Source organism: Pan paniscus, chromosome 2, assembly GCF_029289425.2.
Source record: "Pan paniscus chromosome 2, NHGRI_mPanPan1-v2.0_pri, whole genome shotgun sequence".
NCBI classification, from domain to species: Eukaryota; Metazoa; Chordata; class Mammalia; order Primates; family Hominidae; genus Pan; species Pan paniscus.
In genome coordinates, this window is record NC_085926.1 from 47,623,911 (window position 1) to 47,649,617 (window position 25,707).

At 38.8% G+C, this 25,707-nt stretch overlaps 1 protein-coding gene across 2 annotated transcripts in view; it reads right to left on the minus strand.

Moving 5' to 3' along the window:
• Positions 1–25,707, minus strand: part of SMARCC1 (SWI/SNF related, matrix associated, actin dependent regulator of chromatin subfamily c member 1) — a 195,208-nt gene that overhangs the window by 79,761 nt on the left and 89,740 nt on the right. For both annotated transcript variants that reach the window (XM_008971765.7, XM_034956331.3), the window contains 7 exons: positions 22,800–22,837; positions 19,446–19,567; positions 14,422–14,493; positions 12,183–12,296; positions 10,612–10,765; positions 9,460–9,573; positions 4,637–4,696 (listed from right to left, as the gene is read on the minus strand). In XM_008971765.7, coding sequence (XP_008970013.2) covers positions 4,637–4,696; positions 9,460–9,573; positions 10,612–10,765; positions 12,183–12,296; positions 14,422–14,493; positions 19,446–19,567; positions 22,800–22,837 — 674 coding nt within the window. The remainder of the gene's footprint in view (positions 1–4,636; positions 4,697–9,459; positions 9,574–10,611; positions 10,766–12,182; positions 12,297–14,421; positions 14,494–19,445; positions 19,568–22,799; positions 22,838–25,707) is intronic.

The window sequence follows — 25,707 nt, forward strand, 5'->3', positions numbered from 1 at the left end:
AAACACTCTTTCTCTCCTGCCTAAAACTATTTTATTATGTGTCATTATCTTATGAAATTAAGCCAAACGTGATCAGGACACTGCCTACTTCTCCCGCCCTATTCCCTACTCTTCATGTTTCAACAATACACAGGCCCCACTGATCTATTCCTACTAGGTATTGTGCCTATGAACCATTTGTTCTGCACTGGAAACATCATGTTTTAGGACCAACACAGCTATACCATTCCCAGAAGCCTGTTCATTATGTCTTATCTACCTGGCTTGTTTGCAAAGCAACTCCTCTGTACAGCTCTTGTGCTCTGGACATACCTCTAATCATAAAGCTGGGAATTCCGCATTCAAGCTTTGTGTTTTATCTTTCTCTGTCACTTAAGCAGACTATGAATTCCTTAAAGGTACAGATTGTGTTCTACAGATCTCAACCTGCAGTGTCTGTCATAGTGTCCAAAACACAATACCTAATAAAGTTTACTGAACTCAAACCACAGGAAACTGAACTAAACCAAGAAATAAATCTGACTTTGCTATGGCTCTCAAATGTAAAAAGGCAGACTGTTTTCCTAATTAAAAAAAAAAAAAAAAAGGTTCTCTTAGCTAAACCAAGCTTGTCCAACCTGTGGCCTGCAGCCTACATGTGGCCCAGGATGGCGCTGAATGTGGCCCATACAAATTCATAAACTTTCTTAAAACACTATGATTTTTTGGGGGGATTTTTTTTTTAAGCTCATCAGCTATTGTTAGTGTTAGTGTATTTTATGTGTGGCCCAGGGAAGCCAAAGATTGGACATCTCTGTCCTTAAGAAAAGTTTTTTAATAGAAGATTTACTATGCATCTTAGTGTAGTTCAAAAGTACATAGAATGATACATTTCCTGGGTTTTGTATCAAGAAAAAGTATGTAAAGTGTATGTACACTGTGAGGAAATCTTTCATGTTGGTTACTGAATATCTTCTAATGCTATGTTTCCTATTATTTAGCTGGCATAAAAAATGAGAGAAACTCGGGCCAGGCACGGTGGCTCACGCCTGTAATCCCAGCACTTTGGGATGCTGAGGTGGGCCGATCACGAGGTCAGGAGATCGAGACCATCCTGGCTAACGTGGTGAAACCTCGTCTCTACTAAAAACACAAAAAAATTAGCCGGGCATGGTGGCAGGCACCTGTAGTCCCAGCTACTTGGGAGGCTGAGGCAGGAGAATAGCGTGAACCCGGGAGGCGGAGCTTGCAGTGAGCCGAGATCACGCCACTGCACTCCAGCCTGGGCGACAGAGCGAGACTCCGTCTCAAAAAAAAAAAGAGAGAGAGAGAAACTCTTATGGTGATAAATAAATGTTAATAAATTACAAGTTTTCTTTGCAGGCATAGCCTTTATGTCTATTAATTATCTAAGGGAAAATAAATAGCATGAGAAAGCAAAGCATACATGACAAACACTAGAGCTATCACGGGAGAATCAGTGAGCTCACAAATTCAAGTCTTGTCACTTTCAAGCCCAAGAATAATTATAAATGAACAGGAAGAATACTGCAATCAGTTGTGGACTTAAAAGAAATTGTGAAGGCCAAGCGCGGTGGCCTGTGCCTGTAATCCCAGCACTCTGGGAGGTTGAGGCGGGCAGATCACGAGGTCAAGAGATCGAGACCATCCTGGCCAACATGGTGAAACCCCGTGTCTTCTGAAAATACAAAAATTAGCTGGGCATGGTGGCGTGTGCCTGTAGTCCCAACTACTCGGGAGGCTGAGGCAGAAGAACTGCGTGAACCCAGGAGGCAGAGGTTGCAGTGAGCTGAGATCATGTCACTGCACTCCAGCCTGGTGACAGAGTGAGACTCCTTCTCAAAGAAAAAAGAAACTGTGAACCCAGTACAGTGGCTCACGTCTGTAATCCAAGCACTCTGGGAGGCTGAGGCAGGAGGATCACTAGAGACCAGGAGTTCAAGACCAGCATGGACAGCATAGCAAAACCCTGCCTCTATATTAAATAAATAAATATGTGCATATATATATATATATATATATATGCATGTACATATATATTAACTTGAAAAAAAATTCTTTAGTCACTGTGGAATAGAGTGGCTCCATTATCTCTCTTTCATTCTGGTGCCCTGATTATATCAACAGAATTTCAAACTTCCATAAAGACTGTCATGGCCTTTTATAGCTACTTATTCTTGTTGTGCTGTTTTGTTTTTTTACCTCAAACTTTAGACTTTATAGGCCTACTCATTCTAATGACATATTTTCAAGTAGAAATTCCCCACACCTTTTTACAACTGAAGTCTTATTCAAACAGGCCATCATCATCTTGATCTTACAGAGTAATTTCTTTTTAAAACGTTAATATAAAACCTTACATTATCCTTCATTTCTACCGATTAAAGATTTTTCTTTTTCAAACTGCATTCCTTCATCTATCGTATACATTCCACTTTGACTATTTCCAAAATTGAAATGTTGCCTCCAATATTTACAATAAGATAACAAGGAAATGAACATGACCAGATATTAACCTTCAGCATTTACCCAAAAGCTGTGCTTTGATAAAAGACTTTATGAAACAAGGTCTTTTAAAAATCAAAGGGGTGTGCTCAAGAATACGATAAATATTTGGAATGCTGCCTGTGTGGTATATTTGTTTAATAAAATAGTATGCCAGCCTGAGCAACATGGTGAAACCCCATCTCTATTAAAAATACAAAAAAACTAGCCAGGCATGGTGGTGCACACCTGTAGTCCCAGCTACTCGAGAGGCTAAGCTGGGAGGATCGCCTGAGCTCGGGAAATTGAGGCTGCAGTGGACTGAGACTGCGCTACTGCACACTAGCATGGGGGAAGGGAGAAAAACCCTGTCTTAAAAAAAAAAAAAAAAAAAGGTACGATGCTATTTTGAAAACAGCAAACCCCAATGAGTCTACCAGATTTATCGATTTATTAGAAAGAGACTATATTTGATTATAAATCCATTTAAAAATACTCATCTGACTTCATATTCTTAAGCTATTAAGTATCTCTAAATAAACTATATAAATCGAAGATGTTAGTGGTAAACATTGATGTGGAGAAGTCTTTTATTTCTCTTTGTGTTATTGCAAACAATTCCTGTTGACTGAATTGCAAGATTAAAAGAAAAATCAAACACTTCACAGATTCCACCTGAAGGAGAGAAAATGCACTGTTGTGTAATACTGTGGTTTTCTTGGATGTCTTTAGTGTCAACAGTAGCTCAGTCATTCTTACCTCACTTTTACTACCTACTAATCTTAAATGTGAAAAAGGAGAAAAGTTCCAGCATCAATGTGCAGCAGGAAAAAGAACAACTGTTGCTCCAGTCATTGTTATACAACTTACTTTCTCTCCAGAGCCCAAAGATTCCAAAATAGCAATACAAAAGTGTGTTTACAGTCACCCACAAGTACTGAAAACACGGTTCATTTTAATTAATATTAAAATCTAGTAGATATGGCTATACAAAATAGTCCTGAAATTGAAAGTGAGTCAGTCAGTACCATAGGAAAGATAGTTAAATAAACAAGTAAAAAGTGAGTCAGCAAAGCTCTCTGCGTATCACTGATACTGAATGGGCATATGAGAATATATTAAAATAGAGGCAAAAAAACACAAAACAAGGGATTGTTTTGATTTTGATCACAACAGAGAAAGATAAGGTTGGGGGGAGAACCAGAAAACAGCAAGAAAAAGTAAAAGAGGAATACAAAAAAGAAATGGAAATAGTTTGATGATGCACCAATGATACTTCTACAGTAATTACAACTATTGGAACAACCTGAAAAACCATCAAAGCAGTACAGCAACCAAAATGTCACCAAGTCCACTCTATGTGGTCTGGGAACCCAGAGGGCACCAGGCTCTTTTAGGAGGACTGCGATGTCAAACAATTTCCTTGATAATACTAAGACACTACTGCGTTTTTCATTATGTTGACATTTGCATTCATGGTGCAAAAGGAGCAGCGACATCTTAGGATAAATCCAGGCAATGACACCAATTGTCTTAGTAGTCACTTTATTTCTAACTGTCACACATTCACAACTTATTTTGTGATTAGGAATTAGCTTCACTTAAACATCCTCAATGAATCTATAAAAATTATCAATTTAATCATCTCAATACCTAACTACATGGAGACACAGAAAAGGATTTAAGTATCAACTATCAAAGCATGATGGCTGTTCTAAAGGAAAACACATTTGTGATTGAGTTTTGAGCTCCAGTGGACACTTTTTAAAACAGACTACTATAGGTGAGTTTAAAATGCTAGTCACAGGCCAGGCACAGTGGTTCATGCCAGAACTTTGGGAGGCCAAGGTGGGAGGATTGCCTGAGTCCAGGAGTTTGAGACCAGCCTGGACAACATGGTGAAAGCCCACTGCTACAAAAAATACAAAAATTAGCCAGGCATGGTGGCACATGCCCTTAGTCCCAGCTATTCAGGACTGAAGGTAAGAGGATCGCCTGAGCCTGGGAGGTAGAAGCTGCACTGGGCTACCATCAGGCCACTGCACTCCAGCCTGGGTGACACAGCAAGACCCTGCCTCTAAATAAAACAAAACAAAATAAAATGCTAGTCAAAGAATCTTAGCACACATCCCATATGCATTAATCTGCTTACCTCCAGGAGTAGAAGGGTCTCCTGTTCAGTCCATTCTCTTCCAGCACTAGCACCTTTACTCTAAGGAAACAAAATCAGAAATTATTTGCTCATTTTTAAATGCTGAAGATGGAGCTCAGTAGAATTCCTTTCCAAGCTCAGGGGACTGTGTTACGCAAACTATCGAGGTAAGTCTTTGACTAACAGGAATAAAACACTTTAAGGAGCCTAAACTTCTATAAGAAATGCTGGCTTATTTCAAAGACTGGCCAGGCGTGGTAGCTCCTGCCTGTAATCTCAGTCCTTGGGAGGGCAAGGTGGGTGGATCACTTGAGGTCAGGAGTTCTAGACAAGCCTGGCCAACACGGTGAAACCCCATCTCTACTAAAAATACAAAAATTAGCCGAGAGTGGTGGCTCATGCCTATAGTCCCAGCTGCTCCAGTGACTGAGGCAAGAGAACCCAGGAGGCAGAGGTTGCAGTGAGCCAAGACCGCACCATTGCACTCCAGCCTGGGCAACAGAGCGAGACTATCTCAAAACAAAAACAAAACAAAAAAAAACAACACAAAAACAAAAACCAAAAAAGACTTCCTGCTGTCAAACAAGGACCCATAACTATTTGGATATGTTATTTCTATTATTTTGATACTTAACAGTATCTTTGGCAAGCTAAAAAGGCATATTGTTTTACCACATACCATAAATCAGCTGTAATATCACAAACATAGTACACATCTTGGTAATAACTTGAAGAGACTACTTCTTCCACGATTCAAGGATCAGATGTACTACACACGTAAAACACTGACAGGTTCTTGATTCCAACTGCAATAAGCCCATATTATCTCATTTTAAAACATTTCTCAATTATGAAAGAATCTCCAAGTGAGTCCCTAAACTCAAAATCACCTTTTCCATGTGAGTCCCTTATAGTTTATGATTCATGTGACGATGTGAGTATAACAGAAGTGAGACTGGCTTGTGTAAAAACTAAAATTTAATTGATTAATTCATACTTCTTTATCTGCAGACCCTGCTGCATTCACTCATCTTCAGGGGACTTGATGTGTAGTATAGCTGATACTATCATGCAGCTATAAACATTACTAATTCAAAATATACATTCTAACATATTTCCCTCTCTCAAAACTCTATTTTGAGAGATTACCATTTAATAAATAAACATTTCTACAATCTGTGATTTTCCTGTATATGTCAATAAAGTTTCTCAGTTTAGATAATTAACTCTCAGTGCATTAGTGCTACACACTGCATGAAAAAAATTACATTCTGTATGAAGGAAGAAAGAAAAAACAAAAATAAAACAACAAAATTAAACCCTGATTTGCTACATCTCTGGGGCATTCAATTCATAGCATTCTGACATACGCTGTTGACTTGCACAAAAAAAATAATGCATCAAAAATAAGTAGTCTTTGAACTAAAGAATACAGTTGACCTAAGCATTGCAGAATTAAGAATTAAACTCCTACAGTATGGCTTTGTGAGAAAGAAAAGATGCCTGTATCTATAACGCAGAATATACAGCTCAGGTCCCCAAGGATTACTTTTCTTTTTTTTTTTTGAGATGGAGTCTCGCTCTGTCGCCCAGGCTGGAGTGCAGTGGCGCGATCTTGGCTCACCGCAAGCTCCGCCTCCCGGGTTCACACCATTCTCCTGCCTCAGCCGCTGGGACTACAGGCGCCCGCCACCACACCCGGCTAATTTTTTTGTATTTTTAGTAGAGACAGGGTTTCACTGTGTTAGCCAGGATGGTCTCGATCTCCTGACCTCGTGATCCGCATGCCTCGGCCTCCCAAAGTACTGAGATTACAGGTGTGAGCCACCGCGTCCAGCCCCGCAAGGATTACTTTAAGATAACCAAAGGTTCTTTTAAAAAACCAAAATCAGAGGTAATCACCAATCAGATTTGGAGCCCCAAGAAGAACAAAATTCATTAACATTTAATCTAAATTCTGAAGAAACAAAACCTGAGCAAATATAAGGAAGATCTCTACAACCTAGACACAGACATTTATAGGGTAGGTCCTCAACAACCATTTCTCCACTTCTCAGCCACAAAGTGTAGAAAGAATTTTTTCTGCCCCACAGACTTAAGTCAATGTTTCTTCTTCTTCTTCTTCTTTTTTAGATGGAGTCTTGCTCTGTCACCCAGGCTGGAGTGCAGTGGCATGATCTCGGCTCACTGCAACCTCTTCCTCCTGGGTTCAAGCGACTCTCGAGCTTCAGCCTCCTGAGTAGCTGGAATTACAGGCAGCCGCCACCATGTCTGGCTAGTTTCAGTATTTTTTTTTTTTTTAGTAGAGACAGGGTTTCACCATGCCCAGCCCGTTTCCTCTCTTGATAACAATTGGCTCTACAATATAAGCCTCATTAGAGCCCACAAAATGACTGCTGAAGCTTTCATATGATTTTAAAATATTTTTTTCTTGTATTAGGCTGAGCATGGTGGTTCATGCTTGTAATCCTAGCACTCTGGAAGGTAAAAAAGGTCGATCACTGGAGCTCAGGAGTTCAAGACCAACCAGGACAACACAGTGAGATGTTCTCTCTTTAAAAAAATAAAAATAAAAAAAAAAGCCGGGTGTGGTGGCTCACACCTGTAATCCCACCACTTTGGGAGGCTGAGGCAGGAGAACTGGTTGAACCCGGGAGGCAGAGGTTGCAGGGGAGACTGCGCCACTGCACTCCAGCTTGGGCGACAGAGCGAGACTCTGTCTCAAAAAAAAAAAAAAAAAGGGGGGGGGGGGGGCGGCCAGGCCAGTGGCTCAGGCCTGTAATCAGAGCACACCGGGAGGCCAACGTGGGTGGATAACCTAAGGTCAGGAGTTCAAAGACCAGCCTAGTCAACACGGAGAAACCCTGTCTCTACTAAAAATACAAAAATTAGCCAGGCGTGGTGGCACACGCCTGTAATCCCAGCTATTTGGGAGGCTAAGGCAGGAGAATCACTTGAACCGTGGAGGTGGAGGTTGCAGTGAGCCAACATCGCGCCACTTCACTCCAGCCTGGGAGAAAAGGGCAAACTCAGTCTCAAAAAAAAAATTCTTTTGTATTTCTGGAGGTATGATACATACACAATAAAATACACAAATTAGTATAAAACTTGACACAATTTAACTTATATGACAATGTAATAATACTCAAATCAAAACCCAAAAAGCTCCCTCCTTTAAAACTCAATTGATAGCCACTCACAAAAGTATATACTAGTCTGACTTCTGTAACCATAGGTTAGTTTTTCTTGGATCTGAATTTTGTATTAACAAAAACAGGTGTGAGCCACTGTGCCTGGCCAGAAGATGTCTTTTATACTGACTCATATGTTGACCTTTTTTCTATCACTCTTTATTCTTCCATTAGATCCAGTCAGGTCCCAAAATGTTGTGTCAAATTATAGTTTACCCTGAATCAGGACTTTTGTCATGTTTCTAAATAATGTAAACTTTGTAACAGTTTATTCAATTTAATCTCCTTCTGCCTTTCTGCCATTCTTGTAATTTCTACACGTTATAAATCCCAAATATTATTGTTTAAACAACCTGTATTACTTTATATTTAACCACACAGATTACCCTTTTCTCTGCTCCTTATTCCTTCATGGAGTCATATGCTTTCATCTGGGATCATTATCCTTCATGCTGAAGACATTCCTTTACTTTTCTTATACTGTGTGCTAGCGATAACTTCTGTACATTGTGAATGCCTACAAACGTCTTTATTTCACCTTCAATTTTGAAAGTAATGTCTACTGGATAGAGAATTCCAGATAGATAGTTTTTCTTTTCCAATTTAAAAATGTCCTTTGGCTTTGATCATTTTTGTTGAAAAGTCAGCTATCAGTTTTATTATTGTTCTTTTGAATGTAATATGTTCTTCTCTACCCTCGCCCCCACCCTCCATGTCTGCTTTTAAGATGTTAGTTTTTAAGAAATTAAGCATAATGTACCCGAGTGTGGTTTTCTCTATATATAAATTTGGATCTGTTCTTTTTATGTGTGTGTTTTTCAGTAGAGGCAAGGCTGCTCTTGAACTCCTGGCCTCAGGCAACCCTACTGCCCTGGCCTCCCAAAGTGTTGAGCTTGGCCTGGCTCTGTCTTTCCTGTTTTGTGAGTTGGTATCTTTTTATTTGTTCTGAAGTCTTTTTAGCCATTATATATTCAAGTATCACTCCTCCTCCATTCATTCTCTTATGGGTTTCTAATGATAAACATTAATTCTTTGGACTGTATCATTCGTTTTTCTTTTTCTTCTTTTAATAATAGAGACACAGTCTTGCTATGTTGTCCAGGCTGGTCTCAAACTCTGGGGCTCCAGTGATCCTCCCGCCTTGGCCTCCCAAAGTGCTGAAATTACAGGTGTGAGCCACCGTGTCCAGCCTGAACTCTATCTCACATATCTGTTCCACTCTCCTCTCTCTGTCCTGGCCCCTCCCTACCTCAATCCAATTTTTTCTCTTGGTACTTTAGTTTCAATATATCTACTAATTTGTCTCTGAGTTCACTAACCTGTCTTCTGCTATATGCAGTCTGTTATTAAACCTATCAAATAATTTCAAGTATACTTTTCAGTTCTAAAATATTCATGATTCTTTTTACAGATTCTAATTCTCTCTTCAAATTCTCCATTTTCCCCTCGAATTTCTCTAATAGTGTTATTTTTAAAATACCTATCTACTAAGTCATATAGGAATATAAAAGGTAAGATAAATCATAATTGTTTTTAAAAATACCATCAGATTTGAGTAGAAAGCTCATTAGATGTATCTTAGAAGGACTAAGATGTGCTGGATTGCAGCCCATGTGTGATTAGAAAAATTACCTTTGCTAATGTTTTCTTGGAGTAAATGTCAGTACGGAGACCAAAGTTCTGCAAATCAACTGGTTTTTCCTTGTTTTTCTCAGGAAAATTTAGCATCTGTTGAGCAGCAGGAACCTGAGTCAAATAAATGATAAACGGCTGAGTTAGCCTCTTTAAAGTCAAGAGGGTAAATGTTTTTTAAAATTTGTTTGGGCCAGGCGCCGTGGCTCACACCTATAATCCCAGCACTTTGGGAGGCCGAGGCAGGCGGATCACAAGGTCAGGCGTTCAAGACCAGCCTGACCAACGTGGTGAAACCCGTCTCTACTAAAAATACAAAAATTAGCTGGGCGTGGTGGCACGCGCCTATAATCTCAGCTACTCAGGAGGCTGAGGCAGTAGAATTGCTTATAACCCAGAGGCGGAAGTTGCAGTGAACCAAGATCATGCCACTGCACTCCAGCCGGGGGAACAGTGCAAGATTCTGTCTCAAAAAAAAAAAAAAGTTTAATATTGGCACTTAAACCACTCTTGGTGGATTTCCTACAAAAAACAATAAATACCCACACTTCTACACTATACTTCTAACAAAAATTCAACATATAAGTCACATTTTGGTGTCCCTTTAAATCCCAGAAAGGATAACAAATTTTCATTACTATCTTCTATTTCACAATGGGACAAAATTTATACCTTAGGTTCCTGTGAATCCAACTTAATGCTATATATAATTTGTTTGACATAATCTGTTTGATAATGTATATATGGATATCCACTTTACAAATCTTAGGACAAGTTATAAAGATTTCTTTGCTTCACATTTCTAGAACACAGATTGAAGGAAGGGAAAGAAGATTTTGCATCATCTGCTTACTTATGAGTGTCTTTTTGATGACAGAAGGATAATTTACTTTTATGCATATAAAAGTAAATTAATAATTTGACAGAGTAAGGCATTCGGTCTTGGGATTGGTGGGACAGCATTAACTTAAACACTATATATTCTTTTGGACTGTAATATTTACAGTACACCAAAATACACACACAAGCAAGGATCAAAGAAATAGCACTAATAATAGCATTATAGTATAATAATAATTGTTTCTAAATAGATATGCTATAAATGGCCATTTGTTACTATCCAGGTCTGATGAAAAGTCAACATTAATTTACCTGAGGTGATCGAAGATGCAGAGGCACAAGCCCAGAGGGGGTATCAGCTAATACATTAAAATGAGGAGTAGGAGGAGGTCCCATTGCCATGGGTCTACTTTCCGGGTCAACTTGGTAATTAACGAGTCCCCACTGCTCTAAAAAGGCATGGACCCTAAAGAATAAAGCTCGGAAAGTTAAAATCTAAAGAATCAACTTCATGTGCTTTTACTATCATCATCATGCCATTAAAAAACAGAAACAATAAAACCAGTAAATGTGCTCAGCAGGCTGTCAAACATCACAAACTACTTGACAGATTTTGTTATGTGACGAACAATTTCTACAAGCCACAAGTAATGTTGATAACACAGCACCCCCAAACCTATTACAAAGCCTAATCATTTCAATCACAGAAATGAGAGCATGAATACGCATTTAGGTCCATGGTAATAAAAGAACTCACACATAGACCAAATACACACATAAAAAAAATCCGCATTTTTCGTGACAGAGTCTCGCTCTGTCTCTAAGGCTGGAGTGCAATGGTGCGATCTCAGCTCACTGCAACCTCCTCCGCATCCTTGATTCAAGAGATTCTCCTGCCTCAGCCTCCCAAGTAGCTGGGATTACAGGTGACCGTCACCATGCGCAGCTAATCTTTTGTATTTTTAGTAGAAATGGGTTTTCGCCATGTTGGCCAGACTGGTCTCGAACTCCTGACCTCAGGTGATCTACCCACCTCGGCCTCCCAAAGTGCTGGGATTACAGGTGTGAGCCACCATGCCTGGCCGTTTTTGTTTTTTTTTTTTAATTTCGGCAGAGCTAGGGCGCAGAGCTTATCCACTCCCAACCTGAATCCACTCCATCCCTGGTTATTTTATGATTTGACTAAAAAATTTAAAATGTGAACTGTAAAATCTAGAAGGCTAAATTAAATATTTTATTTTGTTTTTTTTTTTTTGAGACACAATCTTGCTCTGTTGTGCAGGCTGGAATGCAGTGGGACGATCTCAGCTCACTGCAATCTCTGTCTCCTGAGTTCTCCTGCCTCAGCCTCCCCAATAGCTAAGATTACAGTCATGTGCCACCACGCTTGGCTAATTTTTATATTTTTAGTAAAGATGGGGTTTCGCCATGTTGGCCAGGCTCGAACTCCTGACCTCGGGTGATCCGCCCATCTTGGCTTCTTGAAGTGCTGGGAATACAGGTGTAAGCCACTGCACCCAGCCTAAATTAAATATTTAAAAATTTCAACCTCTAATGCTGAACACAGTGCTCATGCCTGCAATCACAATACTTCGGGAGGCGGAAGCAGGAGAATCGCTTGAGTCCAGGAGATCGAGACCAGCCTTGGCAACACTGTGAAACCCCATCTCGACAATAAAATTAAATTAATAAAATAGAATAAAAATAAAATAATTAAATTGAATGAAATGAAAGGAAACAAAATATAATCAACCCCTAAATGGCATAACTAAAATTAGGTGTTTTACCCAGTTGAAACAACCAGTTTAATCAAGCAAACATTAGACAGCATGCATAAGTAAATTCCTACAGTTAAATGTCTCAGAAAAAGTCAAACAGTTTACCTCATCACAGCACACACATCTCCAGTCAAGTTCCTCCGACAAGCAGTGCTAGTTAAATACTCTTGGGGGTTTAGACGATACGTGTCAATCATAAAATTTCGATATGCCAAGTATCTAAAAAGCAATGGCAAAATTCATAAGGTGGACACGTATCCTCTCAGAAACAATGTTACTTAGAAACTCAAAAATCTTCAGATTCCTTAAAAATACAACAAATTAAGACAAGAGCATAAAAAACATTGATATTATATTGCACATTTAAAGTTATGAGTGAATTTAGAACCACGAATATGCAAAACAACTGTTTATTAATGTATAACAACAAGTAATCTAATGACATTAATGTGAAGTAACATAAATTCAAACTTGGTCATGGTGGTAGTTAACTGCAGAATTGGAAACTAACACGTGGTTACATAGGCTATCTGCCTCACTACCACGTATCTATACTTTACTGTGTGCAGGGCACTGTTATAAGCAATGTATGTCTGACAACTGAATCCTCATAATCGCTCTATATTGCAGGTAGGGTCTGCTATCATCCCATTTATGGGTGAGGAAACAAACACTGAGTTGTTAGAGAATATGTCCTAGCCACAGGGTTGGTAACTGATGGAGCCAGAATTCAATGCTGCCAGTGTGGTAGCTCTTCAATCTATGCTCTCAACCTCTGCTGCCTATCACTTCTGTATTTCACACATGTCATGTGGATTTGGCTCTGCAAATAGCTATGTAATTTCTCACAGCAGTTCTTTAAGGGAGATCATGGCTGGGCAATAAGTAGAATCCATGAGACCAAATTCAGAAAAGAACATACAAAAATGGAGAGAGAAATTGAGATTCTGTTACAGCAGATACTAAGGACTTCTGTCACAAAATATAGTACTTAAAAACAAGAGTGTTAAGGACTTTGAGACCTAGCAACAGTTCTTGGCACAAAAAGAAAACAAAACTCAGGCAGCCAAGATCACACCACTGAACTCCAGCCTGCATGACGGAATGACTTTGTCTCAAAAAAAAAAAAAAAGAAAGTAACAGATTAATACCCTGATTAATACATGGGAGGGTATTTACAGTATTGACAGGTATGTACTTATATATAGGGACAAGGGTTCCAGAAGTATATACTGATGAATCACCAGGGAAAGACAAAAAGTACTTCCGGCCAAACTTCTTCCTTCCAATAAGAGTTTTTCTATTTCCAATGCAAAACCACAAAAATCCTTTATGCAATTAAGCTCAATTCACATGCAGCTATATCATCATATCTCTCTTTTAATTAGCAGTCACACATCAGGAAGATAAAGATTCTATTTTCTCCTGGATGAATAGAAACAATCCAAAACATACATGCACACACAAGTTGAAAGTTGTTAGGACAGGCCGGGTTTGGTGGCTCACGCCTGTAATCCTAGCACTTTGAGAGGCCGAGGCAAGTGGATCACTTGAGGTCAGGAGTTCGAGACAAGCCTGGCCAACATGGTGAAACCCAATCTCTACTAAAAATACAAAAATTAGCCAGGTGTGGTGGTGCATGCCTGTAGTCTCAACTACTTGGGAGGCTGAGGCAGGAGAATAGCTTGAACCCAGGAGGCGGAGGCTGCAGTTAGCTGAGATTGCAACACTGCACTCCAGTCTGAGTGACAGAGCGAGACTCCATCTCAAAAAAAAAAAAAAAAAAAGGAAGAAAGAAAAAGAAAGTTGTGAGGATAGACCTGAATTCATTATAGTAAAAATTGGTTTAAAATCCAAACTTTAACTCTAAGAGTTGATGTGCATATAGTTCAAGGTTTAGAAATAAAAGAATACTCTAGGCAACATGGTGAAACCCCCGTCTCCACCAAAAAATAAACAGATAGATAGATAAATAAACATCAGCCAAGTGTGGTGACATGTGCCTGTAGTCCCAGCTACTTCAAGAGGCAGAGATGGGAGGATCCTTTGAGTTCAGAGGGCAGAGATTTCTGTGAGCCAAGATCATGACACTGCACAACAGCCTGGGCAACAGAGTGAGACCCTGTCTCAAACAAACACCAAAAAAAAAACCCCAAAACAAAAAACGAAACTAGATACAATTTCCTGTGTACCATGGAATGCTATGCAAATGAGATATGAACACTGTTCTGAAAGGAGTATTTGCAAACTTCCAAGAATCAGCAATAAGGAACTCAGGTGGATGCTTGAAGAGCCCCTACCGCACACAGGCAAATAAACAAGTTATCTAAAACACTGGCCTCACATTTCTGGAGTCTTGGATTTGTTTTTTCCATTGAAGAACTCAGGAAGAGCACGCCGTTCAATCACATGAATACTGAAAAGAAGAAGAAAAAAAGATTTAGGAGTGTTCTTTTTAAAAGAATAAAATCATTAAATATTCTAAGTAAAAGTGATAAATCCAAAACCTGAGTACTGCTTGCCAAAATTAATTGGCTTACACTAGTTTCTATGTATTAACAGCATACAAAAAAGTTAAGGAAAGCTTTCTCTTTCTCACTCCCAGTACTTACTGTAGTTTTTCTATTCCCATAACCAAACTAAAAAACTGCTATCGACACACTGAAAACTATACATTTTATTATTTTTTGGGATAATACAACATAACTAGATAAGAAGCCATAAGATATGAAGAATTCTTTGAAAAATGGTGACAAAAACAAAGGAGCTGGCATGGCATGGCAACAAACTGATGAAACAAATGACCAGAGTAGAGACAATGAATTTGCTAGTCTCAGCTTCTCAGGCTGTTAACATAAATGAGCCTTTGTCCAGCCTTCAGAAACACTGTGATAAATTAATAACTTTTTAGTTTTTATTTTTGGTGGAGGTGCTGGGGAGATATATTACTTTTTTAAAAATTTCAGTATCAATTGCTTTTAATAATATCACAGAAGTACATTTTAACAATATATGCAAATGCTAATAATTTTATGAAATGTTACAGGTCATAAGCAGAGATCAGGTAAAATGATCAGGCCTAACAGTAAAAAAAGAACAAACTGTATATCTAGCACAAAATTTCTGCTGCTAATATAAGTGTGTGTTTCTTCCTGATGACATTTTAGTTTCTCAGTGACTTTCCAGATATGCAACATGTTAAGTAGTGGTTGCATGGCAAAGAGCAAATCAATGGTCTGGGAATATAATTCAAATTATTCACTTTTTGAATATTTGGTAACATTTAAATTAAATTGGATTTGTAGGGTCAAATACTATAAATACAATGAATTACCTGCAAACTTCTAGAAAGATAATTTCTAAGATGGATTAATGCTATATAAATATATATAATGACTCTTAAAAGAATAACCGTAAGGAACTAATTACATAATTCTAATATAACTCCTAATGTTTTCATTGTTACAGGTTAGGAAAGGCCCACTTTTAAAAAAATTCTGTATCATAACTAATATTTCTATTATTTAACTGCATGTAGTGTGACATGCAAAGATGATCAGGCAAATGAAAACGTTTCTGTAAACTATAATCTTACATAGTTATTTACTGTAATGATGTTTCCATTTTCTAATTTTATTTTTTAATTAAAAAGAAATTCACACACACACTTTTTTTTTTTTTTTTAAGACACAGGGTCTCATCCTGGGTAGCATGGTGAAACCCCGTCTCTACTAAAACTACAAAAAATTAGCCGGGCATGGTGTTGGGTGCCTGTAGTCCCAGCTACTCGGGAGGCTGAGACGGGAGAATGGCGTGAACCTGGAAGGCGGAGCTTGCAGTGAGCCGAGATCGCGCCACTGCACTCCAGCCTGGGGGACAGAGCAAGACTCCGTTTCAAAAAACAAACAAACAAACAAACAAACAACAACTGGAGTTCAGTGACAAGATCATAGCTAGCTCACTGTAACCTAGAACTCCTAAGCTCAGGCAATCTTTCTGCCCCAGCCTCCAGGATAGCCGGGACTACAGGCATGTGCCATCACGCCTGGTTAATTAAAAAAATTTTTTGTAGAGACGGGTATCACTATGTTTGGGCTCAAGCGACCCACCAGCCTCAGCCTCTCAAAGTGCTGTGATTACAGACAAGAGCCATAGCACCAGCCCCCTTTATCTAATTTTAGAGAAAAAGAATGCCGGTTTCTCATGTGTGTCCTCTTAGGCCATTGTACTAACGAGTTTTAAAGTTTGTCAATTTTAACAGAACAACTCACTATTTTGGAATAATTAAAACAGCAAAAATATCTAAAGATAGAATATGTTTTCTAAAAGTAATTTACTGTTTACTATTTAGTATGTCATATATTAATAATTATTTATGATATAAAAATTGGTGTCAGCTGACAAAAAGCTACATTAAAAGTACATAAATATAATTTTATTGTGGGCCAAAAGCAAAATTGTGAATGTTTAAAAATTCTGAATGTTAAACACATAATTGCAAAGATAACAAGACTGAGACACTTCCAAATGTTTAAAAATAATTAAAGATAGTAACAAATGTAATGAAGACTGATGTTCAAAGATATGCACTTATTCTGTTCCAGGTTGTATTTACTGAAAACATCCAGAAATAGCATTCGTTTTTTGTTTTGTTTTGTTTTTGTTTTTGTTTTGAGACGGAGTCTCGCTCTGTCGCCCAGGCTAGAGTGCAGTGGCGCGATCTCAGCTTACTGCAAGCTCCACCTCCCGGGTTCACGCCATTCTCCTGCCTCAGCCTCCTGAGTAGCTAAGAATACATGCGCCCGCCACCATGCCCGGCTCATTTTTTTTTCGTATTTTTAGCAGAGACGGGGTTTCACCGTGTTAGCCAGGATGGTCTCAATCTCCCGACCTCGTGATCCACCCGCCTTGGCCTCCAAAAGTGCTGGGATTGCAGGTGTGAGCCATCGTGCCCGGCCTATTCAGTTGGTTTTAAATGTACTCAGGAAAGTCTCAATATTTGAGCCACAGAATGATGTCAGACAAAAATAAGGCATATCAAGTGGATCACTGACTATATTCTTTTAAATTGTCTCCAAAAAGACTTCTGGACATACATGGATTTTAAAAATCACATTCATCCTTTAAAAATAACACGGTAATCATTGAGAGCAGGCAAAAGGTATAAAAAGTACCCCAAGATTGGCCGGACGCAGTGGCTCACACCTGTAATCCCAGCACTTTGGGAGGCCAAGGTGGGTGGATCACCTGAGGTCAGGAGTTCGAGACCAGCCTGGTGGTGAGCCGAGATTGCGCCGCTGCACTCCAGCCTGGGCGACAGAGTGAGACTCCGTCTCAAAAAAACAAAAACAAAAACAAAAAAACCCAAGATTTTGAGTAATGGCAGCATCAGCAATGTAGACAACTTTCCTGTAAAGGTACCTTAAAGATACTAACATCTATTTGGAGTGGTAAGTTCTGGTACTTATGTTTTTAAAAAAACAACAACAACAAAACAGTCGAGGCACAGACAAACAAAAAGACAAACAAAAATCATTCTAATATGAAATAGTCACATCTCATAAGCAATCAATAAAAAAGACAGTACTCCAGTTACATCCAACTATGCTCGAAGCATGCCACAGTGCTTGCTGTAAAAATCAGAGACGATGCTAAGGAGGTCTGTTTTCTTAAACATTTTTACGTGCCAGGATTTATATTTTAAAAGCCTCCTGATGTTAAAATATTTCCTATTAAAATAAAGCTATTATTGGGTAGTAATTTTTTTTTTTTTTTTGGGAGACAGAGTATTGCTCTTGTCGCCCAGGCTGGAGTACAATGGCTTGATCTCGGCTCAATGCAACCTCTGCCTCCTGGGTTCAAGCGATTCTCCTGTCTCAACCTCCCAAGTAGATGGGATTACAGGCACCCACCACCATGCCTGGCTAATTTTTTTGTATTTTTAATAGAGACGGGGTTTCACCATGTTGGCCAGGCTATTCTTGAACTGCTGACCTCAGGTGATCTGCCCACCTCGGCCTCCCAAAGTGCTGGGATTACAGGCATAAGCCACCATGCTGGGTAATTTTTTTCCTTTATATAAAGTAGTCCCTTCATATCTGTGGAGTTTGTGTTCCAAGACCCCCAATGGATGCCTGAAACTGTGGACAGGGCCATTAAGTTTTTTCCTACGTATACATATAAACACACACATACCTATGATAAAGTTTAATTTATAAATTAGACACAGGACTAGATTAACAAAAACCAATAATAAAAAAGAACAATTATAACAATTTATTATACACAATTTCATGAACAGAAGATTTGTTCTTACCATAGATCTTAGCAAGCTCAGCACACAATTCTTTTTAAGTCGGAAACATTCACCTTTTCACTTAAAGGAAGCGCTTTATACATTCACTTTGGCGCATCCGAACTATCACCATCACTACTTCTATGCACTGGGGCCACTAACTAAAATAGGGGTTCCTTGAACAGAAGCACTGAAATCCCTTGACAGCTAGTCTAATAACTGATACGGATACTAAATGACTAACAGGTGGGTAGCATGTACAGTGTGTCTACATTGAAAAAAAAGGATGATTCATACTCCTGGCATGAAACTGCAGGATTTCATCCCACTACTCAGAATAACACACAACGTAAAATTATGAATTGTTTACTTCTGGAAATTTTCAGTTAGTATTTTTAATCTAGAGTTAATTTCAAGTAACTAAAAACTTTTTATAATAATTTAAAACATTTTATACTACTACTCAAGTATTTGCTTGTTTGAATTATAGCTGATTCTAAATGAGTTAGATTCAAGCTTACAAAATTTTACAAACCTAAATTACAACAAAATCTAGTTTCAATCCCTGAATTGTTTTTCTTTAAAAAAAAAAAAAAAATTCGAGCCAGGTGCGGTGGCTCACGCCTGTAATCCCAGCACTTTGGGAGGCTGAAGCAGGTGGATCACGAGGTCAGGAGTTCAAAACCACCCTGGCCAAGATAGTGAAACCCATCTCTACTAAAAATACAAAAATTAGCCTGGCACGGCGGCGGGAACCTGTAATCCCAGCTACTCGGGAGGCTGAAGCAAGAGAATCACTTGAAACCGGGAGGCAGAGGTTGCAGTGAGCCGAGATCATACCACTGCATTCTAGCCAGGGTGACAAAGCAAGACTCTGTCTCAACAACAACAAAACAAACAAACAAACAAAAAACACAAACACATTCCAAAGATAAAAATCACTCTCCATCTCCCTTCATCCAAAGTGATAGTAATTTCTGATAAGGAACATGGGCAGAAAGGCACAACCTGATTTCAAGGAAAGTTCTTGTACTGCTCAGTACCATGCTCACAGATGGAAGTGGTCCACTCACCAGTTATAATCAAACCATGATGCATAACTAGGAATAATAATGTGATTGGTCTGCTCTGTCACATTATCTTCCCCAGGGTCAACTGATCGACTCTGATCACCTTTGGCAGGATCTTCATCTTCCTATAGAAAAGAAGACAAAGTTCAAAGAAAGAAAGAACTACAGAGAGAGATATATATAACATCTCTTACACTTCAGTTGTTAGGTTAAATAAAATGAAGCTCCCCCATTCGATCAGATATCTGAAAAACAAATTTCAAGTAAAAACAACCTTTCACAGTATTTAAGGTACAAGGTAGCCAGCTGATAGATAAGGTTTTGTTGCTCACTTATGATGATGAGGGAATCAATGCAGAGAAGGTAGGTCTCTCATAATAAGATTAACAAGTTGATTGAAGAAAGTCTGTTTCAACGCACAGGACTTTAGACTAAATAAATAACTCATAACCCAGATCTCGTTCCATAATAGCTTGCTTCTTCCTTGTCCAGTTTTACTTAATCTGAAGTAAATGTTTACTTGATACACATTTTTATTGCATACATTTAAACGTATTTTAAATACTTTTTTTGATATTGAAATGTTTTACAATTTTCTCTCTGTGGTGATTTTATTATTTGTAACCTAATGAAATTATTTTCTATTAAGAAACCAAATTATGGGCTGGGCAAGGTGTCTCATGCCTGTAATTCCAACACTTGGGAGGCTGAGGCAGGAGGATCACTTGAGACCAAAAGATCAGGACCAGCCTGGGCAACATAGTCAGACTTTGTCTCTACTAAAAATTTAGAAATTAGCTGGACATAGTGGTACATGCCTGTAGTCCCAGCTACTTTAGAGGCTGAAGTCAGCAAGATTGCTTGAGCATGGGAGGTCAAGGCTACAGTGGGCTGTGTTTCCACCACTGCCCTGCACTCCAGTCTAGGCAAGACCCTGCCTCAAAAAAAAAATAAAATAAGCAAAAACCCAAATTTTGAATCAGTTTTCTTTTACAATGGTTCCACAATTTAATTTCTACCTTTTTCTTAATTCAACCTAAATTTCCTGTTACAGTATTTGAAGTGATGATCTAGTGTTACTACCTATAACCGTTTCTATAAGAATAGTAAAAAGGAATAAATTTAAAGCATGGAAACACCAAGGACTCTAGTTATTACTTAAATGATATTGAATACAAATGTGATAATAACGATGACAAGGGTAACAAATTTTATTTCCCAAATCACAGAAGCTAGCAAAAAATATTCTCAATGTTGACCTGTTTTTATTTTGGTTTTAGTTAATACATTTTTGTGTTACAGACTTTACAAATCATTTAGGAGACAAAAAATTTCCCTTATTCAGAAAAAACAGGAAGAGGCTGGCATTGCAATTAATGAAGGCCAACAGTATAAGTTTTAATGACTTCAATCAGAAAACAACAAGGAAGATGACATTGTGGGAGACAGCTTTAGAGACACTACCTCTAATCCTTTTAAGATATATAAACGACTGGTATATGGCTTCAAATCCTCTTATCTTTGGCATTAAAATGAAGGAATTTGACTTTCCTTTTTAGCTGGGACCATAGGCAGGTGCCACCACACCAAGCTAATTTTTTAAGTTTTTGTTGATGCAGGGTATCCTTGTGTTGTGCTGGCTGGTTTTGAACTCCTGGGCTAAAAGTGATTCTCCCACCTGGGCCTCTCAAAGAACTAGGATTACAGACGTAAGCCACTGCACTCAGCACTTTTTATTAAAAAAAGAGTGTCTTGCACTGTCACCCAGGCTAGAGCACAGTGGCAGGATTTTGGCTCACGCCAGCATAGAATTCCTAACCTCAAGCAATCCTCCCATCTCAGCTTTCCAAAATGCTGACATCATAGGTGCCAATCTCTATTTACTCTAAATAATGACATATTTTTGCACAGGTAATGTTCACTAATAAGTGGCTCTTGGCTGGGTGTGTTGGCTTACACCTGTAATCCCAGCACTTTGGGAGGCCGAGGCGGGTGGATCATCTAAGGTCGGGAGTTCGAGACCAGCCTGACCAACATGGTGAAACTCTGTCTCTACTAAAAATACAAAAATTAGCTGGGCGTGGTGGTGCATGCCTGTAATCCCAGCTACTCGGGAGGCTGAGGCAGGAGAATCGCTAGAACCCGGGAGGCGGAGGTTGTGGTGAGCCTAGATCACACCATTGCACTCCAGCCTGGGCAACAAGAGCGAAACTCCATCTCAAAAAACAAAACAAAGCAAAACAAAAAGAAGTGGCTCTTTGACTAAATAACTTTGATTTTTTTTTTTTTTTAATCATAAGAACAATACAGGTGAAGAGTCATAAGAAAAGAGTTTCTTGAAATACTTTTCCGGAAATCCTGTCATGCATATGTTCATCCTTGAATGTATACAACAATAAAGATCATCTTAGGGAATTTCTTTGCAAATGAAAAAAAAAAATCTATATTCAGCAAGTTAAGGAAATTATTTCAAGAAGATTGGGGGTTAATCACACAGTCAAACATGATAGCCTGAGTAAACAAGACGCCGTTTATTTTTAAAAAATTAAATCCTACCTTAAATCTAACATGTTCCAAAAGCATAATGATTGAGGTATCGCTACAGCAGAATTCATAAAGCAGGAAGTAGCTCGCAATAAGGCTCAAGAAAGGTCAAAGTATGATTCAAAGTCTACACTGCATCAATAGAAATGGCAGTGAGAAAAATCAAGACAACACATGGCCCCTGCTCATCTGCACTGTCGGATAACATCTGAAATACTGTGGTCGGCACTGAATATTACCTTGCAACCAGGGGAGTATGAAACTAGAAATTACAGCACATGAGGGACACTAGCAGGGAGGACAAAAATTTCCTCTAAGTAAAATCTTGGGGTCCAAGAAAGTCAAGTATTTTGCCGAGCGCAGTGGCTGACACCTGTAATGCCATCACTTCGGGAGGCTGAGGCAGACAGATTGCTTGAGCCCAGCAGTTCGCAACCAGCCTGGGCAACATAAAAAACTCCATCTCTACAAAAAATAAAAAAATTAGTTGGGTGTAGTGTTGCACACAAGTAGTCTCAGCTACTCGGGAGGCTGAGGTGGGAGGGGGATCACCTGAGCCCAGGAGGTCAAGGTTACAGTGAGAACCAACAGCCTGTCTCAAAAGAAAAAACTAACAAAAACACCTTCCAGAAATGGTTCTTATATTGTATTTGTTTTCCTTAGGGGAAAAACTAAAAACAAAAAAAAAAAATTCAAAAACCAGAAGGGCTTCATAGTCCAAAAATTGGGTTATGTCCAATTCAGTGCTTCTACTGTTCGGTACACAGGACCCTTAGAGAAGCTCTCTCACACCAGGCTTAACTGAATTGTTACCTTTCCTCCTGCTGTGACTGTTTCTTCATCCTGCTCATCTGCAAAACCAAAACACACAATTCATTTTAAAAACAGGTAAATGTTCTTTGGGTTATTTGGAAAATTAATGGTCTAAGAACTGATACTGGACAGAGAAAAGGAATGAAATAGTGCATTATTAAAGCAAAATCACTCTGAATAATTCACTAAATTAGAATTCTACACAGAAGCACAGAGGTAATTAGAAATTCAAAGCAAAGATCATTAAAAATTTCAAACAGTGGGGAATTTATAATTAATTACTACTTGAGCTAATATCATAGTCATGATCTTAATAACAGATACAGGACTTGATTACGATTCTTGTCTCCTGAGTTTTGCTAAAATAACAACATTTTGGGTTCCAGAAGAAGTGAGTAAAGAATGATGAGTAAAAAACGGGTGATAACCAATCCCTTACTAATCTTAGTAAGACAATGCCTTCTGAGGATAGAGGGCTTAGCATGAAAGAAAGCCCAGGTAAAATTTGTAAACTAGATAGTTGATTTCCACAATGAAAAGTAAAACTGCCAGTACAGAATAGGAAAGAGGTAGTATTAAAGAACAACAAGTTACATTATTATATGCCTGTGATATTTAAGCTTTTTATCACTACTGTGACCGCTGGCACTAGGTAAGGCATGATGAAGTTCAAAAAGAACATGGGATGCTGGGTGCAGCAGTGCACATCTACAGTCCCAGATACTCTGGAGACTGAACTGGGAGACTCACTCAAGGCAAGGAGTAGAAGTCCAGCCTGGGCAACAGAGCAAGATCTTGTCTCTTATTAAAAAAAAAAAAAGAAAAGAAAAAGGGTTGGGTACAGTCGCTCACACCTATAATACCAACAATTTTGGTGGCTGGTACGGGATATAGCAAAAATAAACAGAAATTTATCAGATTTTGAAAAATGCTATACAAAGAATAAACATAAACATATTAGAGAGGAAGTGGGTAGGTGGACACTTCAGAGCAAGTAAACTGGTGTCTCTGAAAAGGTGGCCTTTAAGCTGAAATGTTAAGAGATGAGAAAGACAAGGTAATTATTCCACAAAAAGTAAGAAACCAAATCAAAGGGCCTCCAGTTGGATTGGCTTGGTAACTTCACAAAACAGAAAGCCACTATGAACATGAATAAAGGCTGAGCAAAATAGACAAACCACAACAGCCAAGTGCAGTGATACAAAGCATTGGCAGGAAAGTAAGACTAGGACCCAAATCGGGGTTCTGCAAAATATTTGGAAAGAGGTTACTGAACCTCTTTAAATCTCCATTTCCTCATCAATAAAACAAAACAGTTTAATAGTGAAGTGCAAACACATGTAGAACAAGACCTGACAACTACTCATGCCACCCAGAGATGGACACGGTGGCTTAATGTGTGAGTTAGTCACAAATACTTGCTAACAAGGAATAGGTGATTCTGGATGTGAAATAATATGGTATTAATTACCAGTAGGAGTTCTGCAGCTCTGCATAGTGACTATTTTTATGTAGGAAGTAACTAACAGAAAGAAATCTAGGTAAGGCTGCCAAAAACAAACACTTGGTCCGTTGGACAATGGTAAACCATAGCATAACCAACCTCTTACTAGAAACTGTTAGTTTGACTTAATAATCTCTCACATTACTCAAATTACACATTTTTAGTCTGACGAATTTCATTCCCCAAAGTAGTCTTGGTACTCAATGGGAAGATACTTCTGATAATATTAAATTATATATGATCCCTAATATTAATAATATCCCTAATATTATTGAATGGTAATATTCAATAAATGTTCTCTTCCTGCTTTCAGATGTGAGAAAATATGCTCCACACCAAACACCTGAATCTCTTTCAGAGACCTGAAGAATGAAAGAAAGACCTATATTTGATGAGGTAGCATATAAGGCAGAATATAGAGCAGTTAAAACAACAGCTCTGGTCAGGCATGGTGGCTCACGCCTGTAATCCCAGCACTCTGGGAGGCCGAGGTGGGTGGGTCGCCTGAGGTCAGAATTTCAAGACCAACCTGGCCAACATGGTGAAACCGTGTCTCTACTAAAAATACAAAAATTAGCCGGGAGTGGTGGCAGGCACCTGTAATCCCAGCTACTTGGGAGGCTGAGGTAAGAGAATTGCTTGAACCTGGAAAGTGGAGGTTGCAGTGAGCCAAGATCACACTATTGCACTCCAGCCTGGGTGACAAGAGCGAGACTTTGTCTCAAAACAAAAAACAAAATACAACAGCTCTGAGAACAAAAATTTACAGTTGATGGATCACTCTCCAAAATACCCACTCGTATCTGCCATCAATAATAACTGTAATTGCCAGGCCCAAAAGCTCACGACTGTAATCCCAGCACTTTGGGAGGCTGAGGTGGGTGGATCAACTGAGGTCAGGAGTTCGAGATCAGCCTGGCCAACCCGGTAAAACCCCATCTCTACTAATAATACAAAAATTAGCTGGGCGTGGTGGCACGTGCCTGTAGTCCCAGCTACTCAGGGGGCTGAGGCAGGAGAATTGCTTGAACCCGGGAGGAGGAGGTTGCAGTAACCAAGATCGTGCCACTGTACTCCAGCCTGGGTAACAGACCGAGGCTCCGTCTCAAAAGATAATAATGACTGCAATTTATTCAAATACAGAATTCCTTAATTAGAAGATAGAACTGACATCTCATTTTCTAAAAAAGGAGATCTTGAAAATCCCTTTCAGGTTTAAAGTTCCGTAAAGTCAAAATTTTAGTAAATACTGAAAACAATAGGTTCTCCTTTACAAGTGAAGAAAAGAAATCAAGCCTAATGTCTCATCTACAACTCTCCAGAACAAAGATGTTTAAAACTACCCCTATTTAATTTTTAAGGAGAACAAGTGATTATACTCTTTTCTATTCTCCTGCAAAATCA